General features: G+C 54.6%; 1 protein-coding gene and 1 long non-coding RNA gene across 2 annotated transcripts; both read left to right on the top strand.

The window, feature by feature from the left end:
• Positions 1–7,039: 7,039 nt before the first annotated feature.
• On the top strand, positions 7,040–10,963 carry LOC119092113 (uncharacterized). Its single transcript, XR_005093504.1, has 3 exons — positions 7,040–7,125; positions 10,094–10,162; positions 10,907–10,963. It is a non-coding gene; the product is annotated as an uncharacterized LOC119092113 (long non-coding RNA).
• LOC119092112 (NEDD4 family-interacting protein 1-like) lies at positions 10,964–16,609 on the top strand (the record flags this gene model as incomplete). The annotated part of the gene is made up of 4 exons (XM_037215085.1): positions 10,964–11,170; positions 13,142–13,295; positions 14,433–14,618; positions 15,180–16,609. Coding segments are annotated over 4 exons (651 nt in total), but the record flags the coding sequence as incomplete, so codon positions are not given.

Here is a 16,609-nt window from a genome sequence, read left to right as displayed (position 1 = left end):
AGGGCTGAACAATTTTTGAGAATATGCAATGTCTGGAATGTTGCATGAAAATCGTCTTAGTATTGCAAACCATCGAGCCAGGTTAGATAGCAAGTGCAGCCTAACAGGTGTTGTGATACTGACCAGTGACCGTTGCGCTGTGTTTGATGTGTGTTGCTCGCAGCCGTCTATGATCTGCACCCTGGTAACCGGCCCTTTGATAATCAAATCATGGTATTGGCTTCGATTGCGTTGCTGTTCTTTCCATCCATCCTCGTTGATTCTTCCTTATCTTCGTTTTTTTTTAGTAGAACTGCCTTTAGTCTTCGTCTTAGGGTTATTGTGATTTAGAGTGTTGGCTCGCAGTTTCCTCGCTCAATCATGAGTTCAAGTTGATCTATTTTTCCCCTAACTTTGTTGGAAGCTTTCCTGACGTCTTGTGCAATTTTTGACCGCTATGTCCCGTCATTTGACAATGACGATGACATTGTGCTATTCGCCAGTCCGCTGCGACATTGATTTTTTGTTTCCCCTGGACAATGAGGCCTCCCACACTGCACGGGCGGTGGTGCCGGCCGCCCCCGACCAACCACTCCGACACGCGATCACCTCACCGGCCGGGCCCTCTGATGGACTGGGAGTGCCCTCAGTGTAGCGCCAAAATGGACGTGTTGCTCGATACAAACGAACGAGGGACCACGTCGAGGTAGGAATGTGCGTCTGTTGATCAAGTCGAGGATGCGGCGATCATTTGCATGAGAAAATGGAATTCCGTGACGCACGCACTGTGTGCTAACGTTGCTGCGCTGGAGCTTGGCGATTCCTCTACGTAATTCCAGCTTCAGACCAGACCAGAGGAGAACTTGACGTGTGCGATAAAAGGCTTCTGTAGCCCAATTCCGTGGTGTGTGCTGTGCGGCGATTCCGGTCCTGATTGTTGCGCAATTGAGCAGATCGTCTTCACGCGGCGTTCGATGCCTGTGTATCCCGTCTGCGGTGTTTGTGTTGTGGTCGACGTGCCTCTGCAGCGTGACGTCACTGGTGTTCGCTGCTGACGCTCACTGCGCCACGATTGCCAAAGGCTGCCGGTCCCCGACGTTCTCAGGATGGCGCCCGCCGTCGCCCCGCGACCGCCGCCGGTGAGCACGCCGGCAGAGGTGGTGCCACCTGCCGCGTTGTGCGGTCCGGTCCCCTGCCGGTCGAGCAGTGCAGGTGGCCCCGAGACTGCCCGCGCTGGCTCGTCCCGTCGAACGGTGCAGGTGGCGCCAGGGCTGCCCGCGCCTGCTCGTCCCATCGAGCGGTGCAGGTGGCGCCGGGGCTGCCTACGCTGGCTTGTCCTGTCGAGCGGTGCGGGTGGCCCTGAGGCTGCCCGCGCCGGCTCGTCCTGTCTAGTGGTGCAGGTGGCCCCGAGACTGCCCGCGCAGGCTTGTCCCATCGAGCGGTGCGGGTGGCCCTGAGGCTGCCCGCGCCGGCTCGTCCTGTCGAGCGGTGCAGGTGGCCCCGGGCTGCCCGCGCAGGCTCGTCCCGTCGAGCGGTGCGAGTGGCGCCGGGGCTGCCCGCGCCGGCTCGTCCCGTCGAGCGGTGCGGGTGGCGCCGGGGCTGCCCGCGCAGGCTCGTCCCGTCGAGCGGTGCAGGTGGCGCCGGGGCTGCCCGCGCCGGCTCGTCCCGTCGAGCGGTGCGGGTGGCGCCGGGGCTGCCCGCGCTGGCTCGTGCTGTCGAGCGGTGCAGGTGACGCCGGGACTGCCCGCGCCGGCTCGTCCTGTCGAGCGGTGCAGGTGGCCCCGGGCTGCCCGCGCTGGCTCGTCCTGTCGAGCGGTGCGGGTGGTGCCGGGGCTGCCCGCGCTGGCATTCCCGCCGAGCGGCGTGCAGTGTGGGCACGGGTCGGTTCTGTTCCGGTGTTTTGGATCGTATAGTCGATCGACGTGATAAGAGTTGCCACTTGTCCACGCGACTGATGGGCCGGGTGGATACGAAAATCACCTATAAATAAATCGGCTATCCTCAGCGTCTGTGTGAACTGGAGCACTGCAGCCCACGTGTGTTCCGCTGGCGCACCGGAACGCCGGAACCCGATATCGATTCGAAAGGCAAGCTTCACAGCTGTGATCAATGACAATGACGGTGTAACGATAGACGAGTTAACACTTCTGCCAACGGAGCTGGGTCATCCCGTTTTCATTAGTTGTGCGTCAGCGGCAACGCGTGGTGGCTTCGCTACCCACAGCCGCATTCTAGTCGTTTAGCTGCATATGCATCGTATTTCTGGCAGGGCTGTATGCTTTAAACATGTATGATGGTATGGTTTGGGCTAGACTTGACTGTGTCTGGTGTAATAACCGTGCGTTTTCCTCGATTAGTTCCCGCAATTACGTAAATACCGGTGATGTTCGTGAGGTCTGACGGCGTATGACTCGGCACAACTGTCAAGGCGTTTATCGCTGGTTGTCCGGACTGGACTAGTGGACCTCACTGGTTCACAATATCAGCTAGAGGGTATTGGAGGGGAACCAGATTGGATTGTCAGACGGACGCAACGCAGCCGGCCGATGGTGCTTGTGCAACTGGACGCTGGTAAGCTGCCTTAGATACGTAAGCATGGGGGTGGCTGTTCGGCTCCCTCTAGTGAGGGCAACCTGGCCATGCGGTGCCGTCTGATCTCGGGTTTACCGTGACCGCAGGAGCCACGGACCTGTGGAGAGACGCTGCGACTTCATGGTTTAATAGTTCAGTGACAAATACCTGGACTTTGTTTCGGCGTGTTGAAAAGCAGTGGTGGGGCATCCCTGTAAATATGCCAGTTGTACGTCTTATGCACATTATGATCCATACAGCCTGGATCCCTGCTCGGATGTTTGCTTACATCGGCCAGAAATGCAACTCCTGCAAACATCCGAGCAGGGATCCCGGCTGTATGGATCATGACTTGCATAAGACGTACAGCTGGCATATTTGCAGGGATGCCCCACCACTGCTTTTCAACACGCCGAAACAAAGTCCAGATATTTGTCATTGAACTATTAAACCATGAAGTCGCAGCGCCTCCGCTCAGGTCCGCGGCTCCTGCGGTTGTGGTAAACCAGAGATCAGGCGGCCCCGCATGGCCAGGCACAGCCCTTTAACTGGACGTCTGTTATCGTAATTCCCCCAGAAAGGAAGAGCAATTTTGATGAGCTGTGACACATGGTGACTTCAGGTGATGTGGTGGTGAGCGAAGTGACTGGTGTGGCGACGAAGTGCCACATTACAGTAGTAATGGTGGTGGCTGGCGATTGAGATGAAAGAAGTTTTAATGACCCAGCATGGACAAAACATGCAGGAGAATGACGCATGGCAAATTTGCCCCTCTTACCAAGTCATTGTAACGAAGCCTGAGCTAGCTGTCATGAAAAGATTCAGATCAGGCGTGCTGTGTTTACTGGCGTCCGTGGGCTCGCGCGGTCTCAGACGCGGCGGCCGGCGCAGCCAGCCGCGGGTTATGGCTGGCCGGTCTGCTCGGGCCGGCTGGTGCCGCGCGGATGCCATGCGCGCAGGTGCCGCTGGGGATGTCGTGCGCGCAGGTGCCGCCGGGGATGCCGCGCGTGCAGGTGCCGCTGGGGATGCCGCGCGTGCAGGTGCCGCAGTGATGCCACGCGTGCAGATGCCGCGGGGATGTCATGAGTACAGGTGCCGCGAAGCCTAGACCATCGGCAATTCGTAAGTGCGCCGCTCGGTGGCCGCTTGCAGGTATCTCGGCGTGCATGTCGGTGAAGGTCAAACTCGCCGAGCTGTTAAATGCACAGGATTTATTATAGGGCACATGTGAAAAGCACCGCCTCTCACGGACAAGCTACCATATCTGTTGCTCCGGTTTTGGGCTAGCGAGGCTGCAGCGTAAGATGCGTTAGAGAGCGCCGACCACTGTGCATCATGGCGCCTTGCAGAACGGGCGACTGCGAGACCGTTTGTCTTCAACGCGAACGGCAACACACATCAGATCAGGAATGCAAATATCACAACACAAATGGGGAATCCCATGCACAAGTGCGCATTATCCGCCATTTTATGACTCAAAACGCGTTCCCCGAAATCACGAAACCGCACAAACGACCAAGAGCAGTGCCTATCGGCATTGGGGGTCATCGAGATGGAAGGTTAACGTCACAAAACGCCAGCATTGTCACCTACGAGGTAAAGTGCACTGTCACGGGACAGTTCTACAGCACGCACAACCCATCGAGCGTTTCGGTAAATGAGCGAGGTTAGCGCTGTTCAAGCGAAAAGCACACACAAGGCACAGCTCAGAAACCGCAAGACTCATCACGCAATGACGTGGAAGAAAGGACCGTCAAACGTACATTCATAGTTCCATATTGCTAGCATGCGGCAGCACACACCTACGGGGAAATTCGTAAAAATAATCACGTAAAACGTAAATAACGCCAGCAGCAGCACGCACACCTTGCTGATACATGCATCAATCACATCTACCGACGTCTACCAGAGAAACTTCAAGATCCCCGGAGGGACGCATGAAACATCGCCAGTCACAAATGGTTGGACATTAGCCTCCGGCGGCCACGGAGCCGGCCCGCCTCGTCTCAGTGCGGCACCAGGTAATCGACCCTGGGCACGCAGCCGTGCGCGCCGCGCACTACGGCGCCCCACAGCGTGTCTTGGTCGCCCTCCGAGAGCAGCGAGCCCCAGAGGCGCGAGTGGCGCACGGTGGTGGGCGCACCGCTCGCGCAGCGCACACCCCACTCCGCCTCCAGCTCCTCGCAGACGGCGACCACGTGACAGCGCGTGTAGGCGCGCGCCGGGTGCACGTCGTACGCGAGGTTGTCGCCCACGTAGACGCAGGCGGGCCGCTCGGTGCCGAGCTGCCGCTGCAGCAGGCCGTACAGCTCGGCCCAGCTGCCCTGCGAGTACACGCGGCCAGGCCGCAGCGCAGCGCCCGCCACTGGCGCCGCCTCGCGGTCGGCCGCGTCCAAGGCCAGGAACGGCGCGCGGCCCGTGAAGAAGCGCGGCTTGCAGGCGTACGTCACCACCACGTCGAAAAAGTCGAACCAGTCGGCGCCGCCGAGCGCTAGCCGCGCCATGTGCCGCGCGTAGTCAGCGTGTGACGATGTGATCAGGAACAGCAGCTTGCCCTGGCTGCGCAGCTGGCGCAGCAGGCGCAGCACGGCGGCGCTGCACGGGTGCGCCAGCGCCGGCGTGTCGGCGCGCAGCCGGCTGAAGAAGCCGCCGTCGTCGGCGGCGAACTGATGGCGCGCGTACATGTGCGCGATGCCGTCCTGGACGGCGGCCGCCACGGCCGCGTAGTCGACGCCCGGCAGCCGGCCGGCGTCGACGGCGTCCACCAGGCAGGCGGCCGCCGGCACGCCCACCGCGTCGAAATAGTCGCGGAAACTGCGTAGCGTGCCGCACGGCGGATCGGCCACGGAGAGCGCCAGGTGGCGGGCGGCCGCCGGCGCGCCGCCCCGACCGTACGCCTCCACCAGCTCGGCGCGCGTCAGCGGCTGCGAGCCGTGCGTCGCACGCAGTACGGCGCCGTCGTGGCGCAACTTCAGCAGGTTGCCGCGCATCGTGTCCAGGATGAGGCCACGCGCGCACAACTCGAGCTGGTCACACATGGGCGCAAACACGTCGGCTGGGTACTGCCAGCGAGAGATGAGGTGCGGCACAAGACACTGGTCGTAAGCCATCTCCATCAGTGGCTGCACCTGGTACTGGCATAGCGTGTTGTCCAGGTCAAAGCCCACACACTGATATGGACTGAAGTCAAAGGGCACATCACTCAGGAAAGTACTTGCATATCGGGGTATGACTGGGCTTAGAAAGGAGTGTCTGACAGCCACCTGGGCTGCCATACTGCACATCCGCCCACCATGCATCATCTGTCTCAGAAGCAACATCTTTGATGGTGACAGCTCAGATTGCTTAAATAGTCCAGACGCAATACCATTGATATTGATAGCCAAGTTTTCTTAAATGTTCTAACACCCTGACCAATTCATGTTGCCACCTCCATAGTCTGGGGAAAGATCTGCACAGATCAGGGGATGGGGCTAGAACCCCATCAACATCTGGCCAAGATTGCTAAAAGCTTTCTGAAAGCAAAGAAGGAACAACAAAATTACACAGGAAATTCACTTTTCATTGTACCCTGAGGCACTCTATGCACCACATTGTCAACAGGAATGGTTTCCAAGATAGAGAATTGTCCAAAACACCCAACATGGGTATGGTGCGCCCAACTCATTCTGATCATAATGATTTAATAGACTGAATGGGTTGGTATGGACAGACAGACTGAGTAGACAGTCATGAAAAATACATATGTGATGAAGGTGGCAATTGATGAGGAGGGGAATTAAGACAATACCAACTCTGCAGCCCCATCCACACAGACAAGTATCAATTGAAGGTCAGCTGTTATCTGACTACCACCTTCATCACACTTGCACTGTCGCATGCCACAAGACTCATAGTAGAACGTAGTTCGCTGTGGTAACAGGTTTGGTCCCGCCACTTGCCGCCAGTGCCCCGTACAGAGCTCGCGATGCCAGTCAAACACTAAGATGCATGTACTCGAAATCCATCTTCTTCGGAATGACCATGTCCTCTGTCTCGTCATGCGTTAGCATCAACGCGTCACATATCCCTTCCACATGCCTGACTATGGGTCTGGGAACCGCCATACAACGTAGACTCGCGGGGCACGATACTGTCTTGCACCGAATATACAATGTCATCAACCGTGGATGCATGGAATCACAGGGGACTATCGTTCATAATTCCCGAGTTACCCTGTACCTATGCTGAATAAACACCCGCAACTGTGAGAACGTTACTACGTAGAAGTCATATGTAACACAAAAAGAGTTTTGGTGTGAAAGCCCCAATGTCCAATCCAATGTTTTATTAAAAATGCAAAAAAAAAGCTTTCTTCAAAGCTGCTGCCTCTTAATTACCCTTTCTTCCACACATTTCTTGTTGCGTAAGTTTACTTTGACGTCATAAGAATGGTGAGTGGTACTTCGTAGATCCCGTATTCGACTGGGCATGTTATCAAAAATGAACGGACCCAAAGACGAAAACACCGTAACGTTGGTCGAAGAAAACATATTTGTGGGATCGGTGGAGTAAATTATACATTTGTGGTTGGAGGTGGGTGGTGAGTAGGCGTTGGCGCGTAAGGGGAAAAGAAATTGTTGTTTGCTCTAATCCTTTAGGCGCCAATGCCTGCATCGTATGAAATTTGATGGCAGTTAGTTGTTGGGTTCTCGGCAAGTCCGGGGCAGGTGGATTGTGAGGCCATACTCCTGTTTGGTTAGTCTGATGTGGAATCAGATTAAGAGGAAGGAAGGAAGGGTTCACATTCTTGGGTGCAGCCTCTAATTGGGGACATTTCCTCCAATTTTTTCAGAATGTAATTTTTCTCTTGCAATCTTGCCCACAGAAAGCATGTTTTTGCATTGTTTTTGCATTGTCATTGAATGCATGTTTGAAAATGCCATTTTGAGGTCAAGTTGTGAATTGTGCCCCTGTCCCCAGATTTCATGTTGGCTCTCCCAAACTTGATGTATCCCCATAATCTCAGAAATTTGATTATGCCCATACCCACACCAGCTGCTGAAGATACCAGTATGACAGTTGTATGATCTAAAGGTCTATTTTACTTGTGCTCACCATGATGTCAATGATGTCTGAAGACTGGGTGCTAGATTGGCGCCTGGTTTAGCTTTCACAGAATCCATTCTGGCTGAGTAGCTATGCTTCTATTCATGGGATTAGTACTTACTACTAAAGCATAATTTTAAGTCTGCTGGTTATGACTCAAATATGGCTCAATCCTGAAATCCTCTCCAGTTGATGGAATTCCAGTGAAAACAGTTTGAATGAAAACCTGGTTAATGGCATGCATACCACCCTGAATAGATAAGTGGTATGATAACCATGCAGTTGAACCATAGCTACTGCTCAGAGCAGTGGACCATGAAACCATGAATATATACCATTGCTTTTAGCTTATTTGAGAGAACTTGCTGATGACTTGGTTGATTCAGCCAGGACTGAGCAGAAAGTTTTGAAAAAGAAATTATTTAACTCTGACTGAACCAGTATTTTGTTAATTCAGGAGGGGATTTCATCTCCATTTGGCATTAAGTGCAAGCCCATGTATGGAATAGTGTTTTAGTTAAAGATTGAACATGTCATGACAATTTGAAGTGTATTTACTTAGCCAATAGTTAGCTTATGGCATAACTCAGAAATTTTGCTGAGTATAGGGTCATCCTAAATGATTTATGTGTACTAATTGACATCACTTCTTGAAAGCATAAACAACCCATAAATGCTGCTAATATTTTTCTGGGGTCTAAATCAGTATGCCAAAATATCTTGATATCAATTGTTGAAACATTTAATCATTGGAATTTCATATTCTTAAGATGTGTGCTCTAGTATTATGTAACCAAAAAGCAAAATACACAAAGACACCTTAGCATAATATTATGCTGGATTTAGCCAGGAAAATATGGGTAATGTTTTGTTTTCAATGATGTCATACCAAGTGGCAGAGCATTGTTTGCTGCATTATGTTTGCCATTACCATTATGCTTGGCTTTCCATGGTCATGTAGCCAGCTAGACATGGATGATCTAAGTGGTTAGCTGGGCTGGAGAGGAGCACCATCAAATTGCACACCAATGCTTAAAATACACCAATGCCGCCTCCATGGTCTTGGGGAAAGATGCTGGACTCGTAATCCAGCGGCACTGGGTACAAGTCCCAGAGTGGGCGCATTGTGTGACCCCACTGAAACGGAAAGGCCAGCTGGCAACTGGCCAACGAGGTTCAACCCAGACCCCAGGCGGCCGTGTGGCAGCATTGTGGGGTACGTAAAACCCTCCGCATTCCTGTCCGGCGAAAGGGCGGAGGCAAAATTAGCTGTTGAACTGGATGGCACGCTTGGGCGGTGGGTTCGGGGTACACGCAACAAGCTATGCTTAGCAGGCACTCTGAATCTGAAGTCACCCATACAAACCATTCGGTATAAATTTTAAAAAAATAGATATCATTCAATATGTGAGTCACATCCCACAACTGTTTGCAATTTCCAGTATCATGTGGAAGGCAAGTATTACTTGATGTACTTACAAGATGTGCACTTACAAGGTGGGGCCTACCAATAATGTAGTTTACATTTTTGCTCTTTAAAATATTGCTGCCTGTCTTATTCTAGAGCACTGCTCACCAGCAACAGTGAGAAGCAGTGGAGATGTCATAGTGTTGTCTCAGTTTTGGGGGAAATTTGAATGCCTCTTAAGGTGGATTGGCTGTCAAATTTGTGTTCAAGCTAGGGGGCATCAGAGGATCAACACAACACAACACAACAATCCCAAGTAACACCAGTCAAACCAGTGGACTTACGTTAACCTTACACATGCACTCCTGCTTACCCAGCCTTGGCTCATGTGCCTATGCTTTGCAATCAGCAGTTCCTCTACTCATGTAACTGACCACATATTTTGTATACTTTTGAGCACCATGTGGTATTGGCTGCCTTCTTAGTAGAACTTGAAAAGGCTACAGCAGGTGCAAAAGTGTTTTACAATGATCTCAATGAAAATTAACAAATGTGTGACAACAAAACATTTGCCTTCCATGAGCAGCATAGCTAAGTGGAAGCTTTTCAAGTCATATTACCCTCCTGCTGGGGTTAGCAGTGTCACTTATGGCTAGGACTTACAGTTTAGGGTGTATACAGAGCTTCCAAGATATATAAATAGGCTATCTAGGTATTTACCTCTGATTCTGTGCCTAAAAATATCACTGAAATGCTAAAACATGGCCTCTAAGTAACACAGAGTGGTCCTGTTGTTGAGAATCCCCTCCAAGTAGACATCAATCAATATATGCTGGAATACCCCCTGTTCCCCTATGACCCAGTTCAGTGTCATGCTTGGCGAAATCCTACCTGCACCACTGCCTGCCACCTGAATTAGGGCTTGGTGTAGTTTGCTTTGTATTGAAAGTTAAAGTCCTAATGTAGCCATGAATGACATCACTCACTTGTAACCACTAACCATGTGTACAGCTGCAATCACACTGATTTGTCTCTGCTGGTTTTCAGACTTAAGTTGTTTAAAGTCTAAGTAATATTCAGAAGCACAGACAGGAAACAATGTCAAGATATCAGAGGGTAAGTGGTTCCCAAGATACTGAAATAACATGCTGTGTGCAGTGCCTGTTCCAATAGTGTACTGAACCATGTTTAAAAGCAGGAGCTACCTTACGGCTGCTGAATGTTTAGCCTTAGGAGACACATATTGCTCTATTGCCTGATTCTCAGTCTATAGCCACAACTACTGGATGGACATGCATGTACTGTTACTGTTGAAAAGCCCCTTAAGAAACTCACCTTATTTCAAATTTGAGCTTCCACAGAAGAGCTATTCAACTGAATTAGGCCTGATATATTTTGCCAGAGATGAGATATAGTTATAATGAATAGGTGGATGAGGTAAGATGTAAAGCAGCCCTGATGATTGAGGTGGCAATCATGTACTGTTCTGGAGTTTCCTGTTATATTTGGGGCAGAAGATATTGCTAAGGATATATGCATTTACATTAATTTTCAGTTGCTTTGTGTTATATGACCATCCAGCATATCTTCTCCATTTTACAAGTTTATGATGCTTCCTGTATCAGGTTCTGGCATGATACTGTGTGGCTGAGTCACTTTCCCTCACAGCTGGCTCTCCTTGTGGCTACTGGGGTCTTTCCAACCCCACAGATCTCTGGCCCATATGGTATCTGAAGTCTGGGCTCAGAATGGAGACAGGGCATTATTCGACCAATACTGAATATGAGTTCACGTCCCTCCCCAATTCATTTGACCCTGACATCTTCCCATACGCTGAATGATCGCCTGGCCGTCTAACAGGTGTCTGAGCCGCCGGCGGCGGCGGCCGCCGAGCCCAGCGTGCCGGCGCCGCCGACAGAGCCGCCGCCGCCGTACGAGGCGGCGCAGGCGGTGGCCGGTCCGCCGCCGCCGCCGCCGCCACCGCCGCCGCCTCCGCCGCTGTCGGCCGAGAAGGCCACGCCCTTCGAGCCGCCGCCGGCGTACGACGACGCCACCAACCCGGCCAAGCTGCCGAGCTACGACGAGGTGCAGCAGGAGAAGGCCCGCGAGGGTGGGGCGCTGCCGGTACGTCCCGCGCCGCACGGCCGCCTCCCGCCAGCGCAGGCCGCCGCGCCCGGCTGCTGTTCTGTCTGTGGTCCGTGTCTTCCGGCTGAGGGCGACCAGCTGGCTGGCCACTGTCGGTAGCTGATGAGACGTGTGCGCGTGTGCGTGTGCACTCCCCAGTCCCGGGTGCTGGGCGTGTAAGCGTATCCCCATAGGAGTGCAGATGACTGTCCCGTGAAGGCCGTACCACCCTTTAAACGGAGACATCGCGCCAGCTGTGTCCCTGCCAAATGATGCCTGATCACCCATCTGTGCTTGGCTGCTGCATGCTACCCAGCTTCATTCTGAGTGCTGAACTGGTGAAGAGAATTTGCGAAAACGACATTGTGTTGTAGTGGTGTATGTGTGTATGTGTTCTAGTGCAACATATGACCAGCCCGTCCGCTCGCGCACCTGGCTCATTGTTTCGAAGATAAGTCCGCCACTTCAGTCCATCTGTTGCGCACGTGGTTCATTGTCTCGAAGATGGCTCCACCATTTCAGTCCATCTGACGCGCACGTGGTTCACTGCTTCGGAGATAGGTCCGCCATTTCCCGTCGGATCAACTTTTGGCCCTGACCCTTTTCGGTTTGGGCAAATTTGGTGGCGATGGAGCACCTTAGGAATGACAAACCCTTTGGAGGTTTAGAAGACCCCTGGGGCTTAGTTCAAGAAGTTATTCAGTATTCACCATGCTTCATGGAAGTGGCAGCTCAAAATCTGCGTAACATTTCATGCAACTGGTATTGATTATAGGTGTGCTCAATCCCCAGGCGATTTTTCTTGATATGTGCAGGAGTTGTGTGCTGTGTGATTGATCTGACCTTCTGACGTGACAGAGCCAAGTGTTATTTCAGTTGTTTTGTATCAGTTCTATATTTCTGGAGCCTTGATTTCACACCTCCCTTTGTTTGCCCTGTGACGGAAAATTTTGAAACAAAAGACATTGGTGTCTGTGTCGGGCCGTTGTCTCCCCTGGCGTCTGTGACTTCCCATTGTCTCCCCTGGGGTCTCTGACGTCCCGTTGTCGCACGTGCGGCCTGTGACGTCCCGTTGTCTCGCCTGAGGTATGTTTCGTCCCATTGTCCCCTGGCGTCTGGGACTTTGGACTGTCTCCCCTGGGGTCTGACGTCTCGTTGTCTCCCCTGGGGTCTGTGACGTCCCGATGTCTCCTCTGGGGTCTGACGTCCCGTGGTCCCCTGGGGTCTGACGTCTCGTTGTCTCCCTTGGGATCTGTGACGTCCTGATGTCTCCCCTGGGGTCTGTGACATCCCGATGTCTCTTCTGGTGTCTGTGACGTTCTGTTGTCTCCTGGCGTCTGATGTCCCGCTGTCTTCTCCGGGGTCTGTGACGTCACGTTGTCTCACCTAGGGTCTGTGACGTTCCGATGTCTCCTCTGGAGTCTGTGACATTCCGTTGTCTCCCCTGGCGTCGGTGACTTCCCGTCGTCTCCCCTGGGGTCTTTACCTCCTGCTTTCTACCCTGGTGGCCGCTAGGTCTGTTATCTGGCCCAGAGTCTGTGATGTTGTACCGTCTCTCCTGACGTCTGTGATGTCCCGCACTGCTTGATAATGACGTCCGTGACATCTGGCCGTCCCACTTGACGTGTGAGACGTCCCGCTGCCCCGCCTGACGTCTGTGACGTCCCGCTGCCCCGCCTGACGTCTGTGACGCCCTGCTGCCCGCCTGACGTCTGTGACGTCCCGCTGCCCCGCCTGACGTCTGTGACGCCCTGCTGCCCGCCTGACGTCTGTGACGTCCCGCTGCCCCGCCTGACGTCTGTGACGCCCTGCTGCCCGCCTGACGTCTGTGAAGCCCCGCTGCCCGCCCGAAGTCCGTGACGCCCCGCTGCCCGCCCGACGTGTGTGACGCCCCGCTGCCCGCCTGACGTCGGGTGCTGTCAGGCGTGGCCGTTTCGCTGCCGGCTGACCTCATGACCTTCACCTCGACAGCCGGCCGAGCCGCTCCCGGATGAGCTTGACGAGGACCGGTCAGCGCTGCACCTGTGGCGCATCTCGTCGGTCGGCCTCGATCCGGAGGCTGCGGCCGCCCTGCACGACCAGCAGCTGCTCGGCACCGACCTCATGTTCTTCACCGCCTTCCTCGGTCAGTCTCGGCGCCGACCTCATGCTCTTCATCCACGTCTTCGATCAGTTTCGGCACCGACCCCATGTTTGTATCCCCCTTCCTCGGTTAGTCTCGATATCGACCCCATGTTTTTCATTTTCTTCGTCAGTCAGTCTCGGCACTGACCTCATGGTCTTCATCTTCTGCTTCCATCAGCCTTGGCACCACCTTCGTGCTCTTGATCACTGCCCAGTGAGCATCCTTCACTACCTTTTTCTGGTGATGCATGTTTTGGAGAATTCGTTTAGATACCTCACTTGCATATAGGACATATCACATGAAGCATGTTGATGAAAGAGAAGATTGACTCAAGTGGTGAGCGATGACGAGAAGGTTCCATAGTACATATAATGGTCTTCGCAATTCTTAGTGCATGAATAGTCTCGTTCTGGTGGGACCACCGCCCATGACAGCACAATGCAGTCACGTGATTGCTTACTTGACTTGAATTGTATGTTTGATTGTGTCACCAGATGCAATTGACGAGGGTTGGGGAATTATCGGGACATAGCCTAAAACGCATCGAAGCAGTCGATATGATGCTGTCCTCAGCCTGACCAGGTGGCCGCCCAGCCAGTGTTGTGAATAACGTTGCGGTCATCCGGCTCTTCACAATTGCGTTGTCGAGCCTTGTGCTCGGCTTTCACGTTCTTCCCAGTAGCAAACTCAGAAATGGTTTAGTCTAGTGGGGCACTGACCTGACCTGGTGATTTGTCTGATACGATGACCTGATCATTGGTCGTCTTGCCAGCAGGTCACTTGCCACCTGGTATGCCCAGTGATTTGGTAGTCTGGTAGTCCAGTTTGCAGTCTAGTCACTGATTACCCAGATGTGGGATATCTTCGACAGCAGTTTGTACCCTGTCCCATTCAAATGTCGCGGTTCACATATCATGTGCTCTGCACATATCTCCACCGTGCGTTCATCATCCGTTGGCTGTGCTGGTATGACTTCCTCCCCACATGTCAGTGGTGTCCGGCTGCGGCGCCGCTGCCACGCCCCCCACCATCGCCTGCCCGCGCCGCCCGCGCCTGCCCGTGTCCCGCCTTGTCCCGGGCCTGTGCCGGCGGCACCGCGCCCCAGCCTGACCCGACCCGTCGGCGCCCGGTCCGCAGCGGCGTTCCTCTTCAACTGGATCGGGTTCCTGCTGCTGCTGTGCTTCTGCCACTCGGTGGCCGGACGCTACGGAGCGCTGGCTGGCTTCGGCCTCTCGCTCGCCAAGTGGACCCTGATCGTGAAGAACTCGACCACGCTTGTCTCGCACGACAACTCCTGGCTCTGGTGGCTCATCATGGCGTTCGGTCAGTAGCGCTCTTGCGCTCGCTGCGAGGCGGCGTAAGCACGAGGTCATGCTGGCGGGAGTGGACCGCGTGGGGTGAAGTTTGATTGGTGGGCGTGGTCTGATATCTTGTGTGGCACGAGGCTGACTAAGGTTGACGTCTTTCAACCTGAGGTGTTATGTCCGACCTGGGATCAGTCTGTGATTTGCTTACCGTTCGCCACTTTTGGGACTAATGTCTAGCTAAAAATGTCCATTTAAACTCATCTGCTGCTGCTGGGTGTATGTTGACATTTGATTCCAGTTAGCTAGAAAGTACCTTGTTTCGCCCTTCGCGATGCCTACGGAGTGTCGGTCGTGTCCGCCGTGGTCCCGCTCTGTCGTGTCTGCCGCGGTCCCGCCCTGTCGTGTCCACCGCTGTCCCGCTCTGTCATGTCCACTGCGGTGCCGCCCTGTCGTGTCCACCGCGGTCCCGCCCTGTCGTGTCCACCGAGGTCCCGCGGCGTCCTGCGTCGCCTGACACCGCGTTGTGGGGCGACGCGGTGTCGATGCCGCCCTGACCTGTACACCCCGTCACCGCCAGGGCTGGTGATCTCTGTTCGCGCCATGCTGCAGTACCTATACATCAAGCGCGAGTGGCGCCAGCTGTCGGTCGCCGCCCGCCAGCGGCTCATCTTCTTCTACTAGGCGGTGCCGCGGCGCCGTCGCCCCGGGCGTGGCGTGGGGACGGCCTGAGCCTGGCCCTGGGGCGGCGGCGGACCGTTGCTGGCGGCGCGCTCCCGGCCGGGCCGACCGGGGCGTACGCTGCCTCCGGTCAGTCGGCCGCGGGTCACCAGCACTTGCTGCCGCACCCGCCGTGTAGGGCTCTGTCGAGCGCTGCCGCAGCCACCTCCAGTCTGATAGCCCGCTTGCCGGCCTCCGTATCAAGGATAGGTTTTTGGTTTTATTGATTGACGTGGCTACTTCGTTGCGGGGACTCCGTTCCGTTGCCGCGGCGCTTTCTGACCAGTGTAAAAGCGCAAGGCCGTTTGCGCGGCCGCCACTGCACTGGCTGTATGTAGCGTGCATGTTTGGAGTACAGTTGGCCGCCACGGGCCATGATAGCGTGTGACTGTGATCCGTGTTTCCGGCTGGGGGGACGTGCAGTGTTGGATGCTGCTGATGTGATCTAGTAGGATAGGAGATATACCTTCATACGCCGGGGCACCTAATGTTGCATATGGGATATTGGCGGCGGCAACAGCGCTTCTTACAGTGTGCATTCCCGATCCTGCCTAATCGGAGGAGCCCACGCTCCGCCCCTCGCTGCTTCTGAGCGCCGTCTTGTCCCGACGGCGTTGTTGGGGGACAGCCACATAAGTTTTAAATGTGCTGGACGGCGTATTGGATACATTTAATGGGGACTGGATACACACTTTGCTGCATTAATCGCAGGCGTAATGGCAGGTCGTGAAGAGGGCAGATGCGTTCTATCGTTTTACTACTTCTTCGGGAGCTTTTGTGCCGCACCTGTCGAACTGGCGCCACCTTTCGGTGGACCGCATCTCCGTGCGCCTGTACTAGAATGTGATGTTGCGTTGGTGGTTTCCCTAGTGGTTCTTCGGGCCCCAGCTTAGTCGCCGTGTCTGCTACTTAGCATTGATGGCCATGCCCGTCCGGTCAAACGCACAGGCGTTGTCGGGTTGTCCAGTTGTCGTCCGCGGGGTGGGCCCCGTTTCCGCCGGTTTCGGTATCGCTGTCGCCGATGCGTCGCTCGGTCGGCATTTGTCGAGGACATAGCCGCCGCCGCGCTTCATCCGCTAACCACGCGCCTTCACGTCCTCTAGTCGCCTCGAAGCTAACCGTCGTGTGCACTTGCGTGTTCTGTCCAGTCACCGGTCGTTGTTGCGAGGCGGCCGTCGGCACTGGCGCCTTGAACGCTGTCTGCGGAGCCGCCACGAGGCCCGTCACCGCCGGGCCACGCGGATGTCAGAGGAGTCGTCATTTAGTCCAAAATACACCTAAACTACCATC

The sequence above is a fragment of the Pollicipes pollicipes genome, unplaced genomic scaffold (assembly GCF_011947565.3).
Source record: "Pollicipes pollicipes isolate AB1234 unplaced genomic scaffold, Ppol_2.1 Scaffold_3447;HRSCAF=4054_pilon_pilon_pilon, whole genome shotgun sequence".
Lineage (NCBI taxonomy): Eukaryota > Metazoa > Arthropoda > Thecostraca > Pollicipedomorpha > Pollicipedidae > Pollicipes > Pollicipes pollicipes.
The sequence above is the reverse complement of the archived record's forward strand: the minus strand, read 5'-3'. Positions and strand labels throughout refer to the sequence as shown.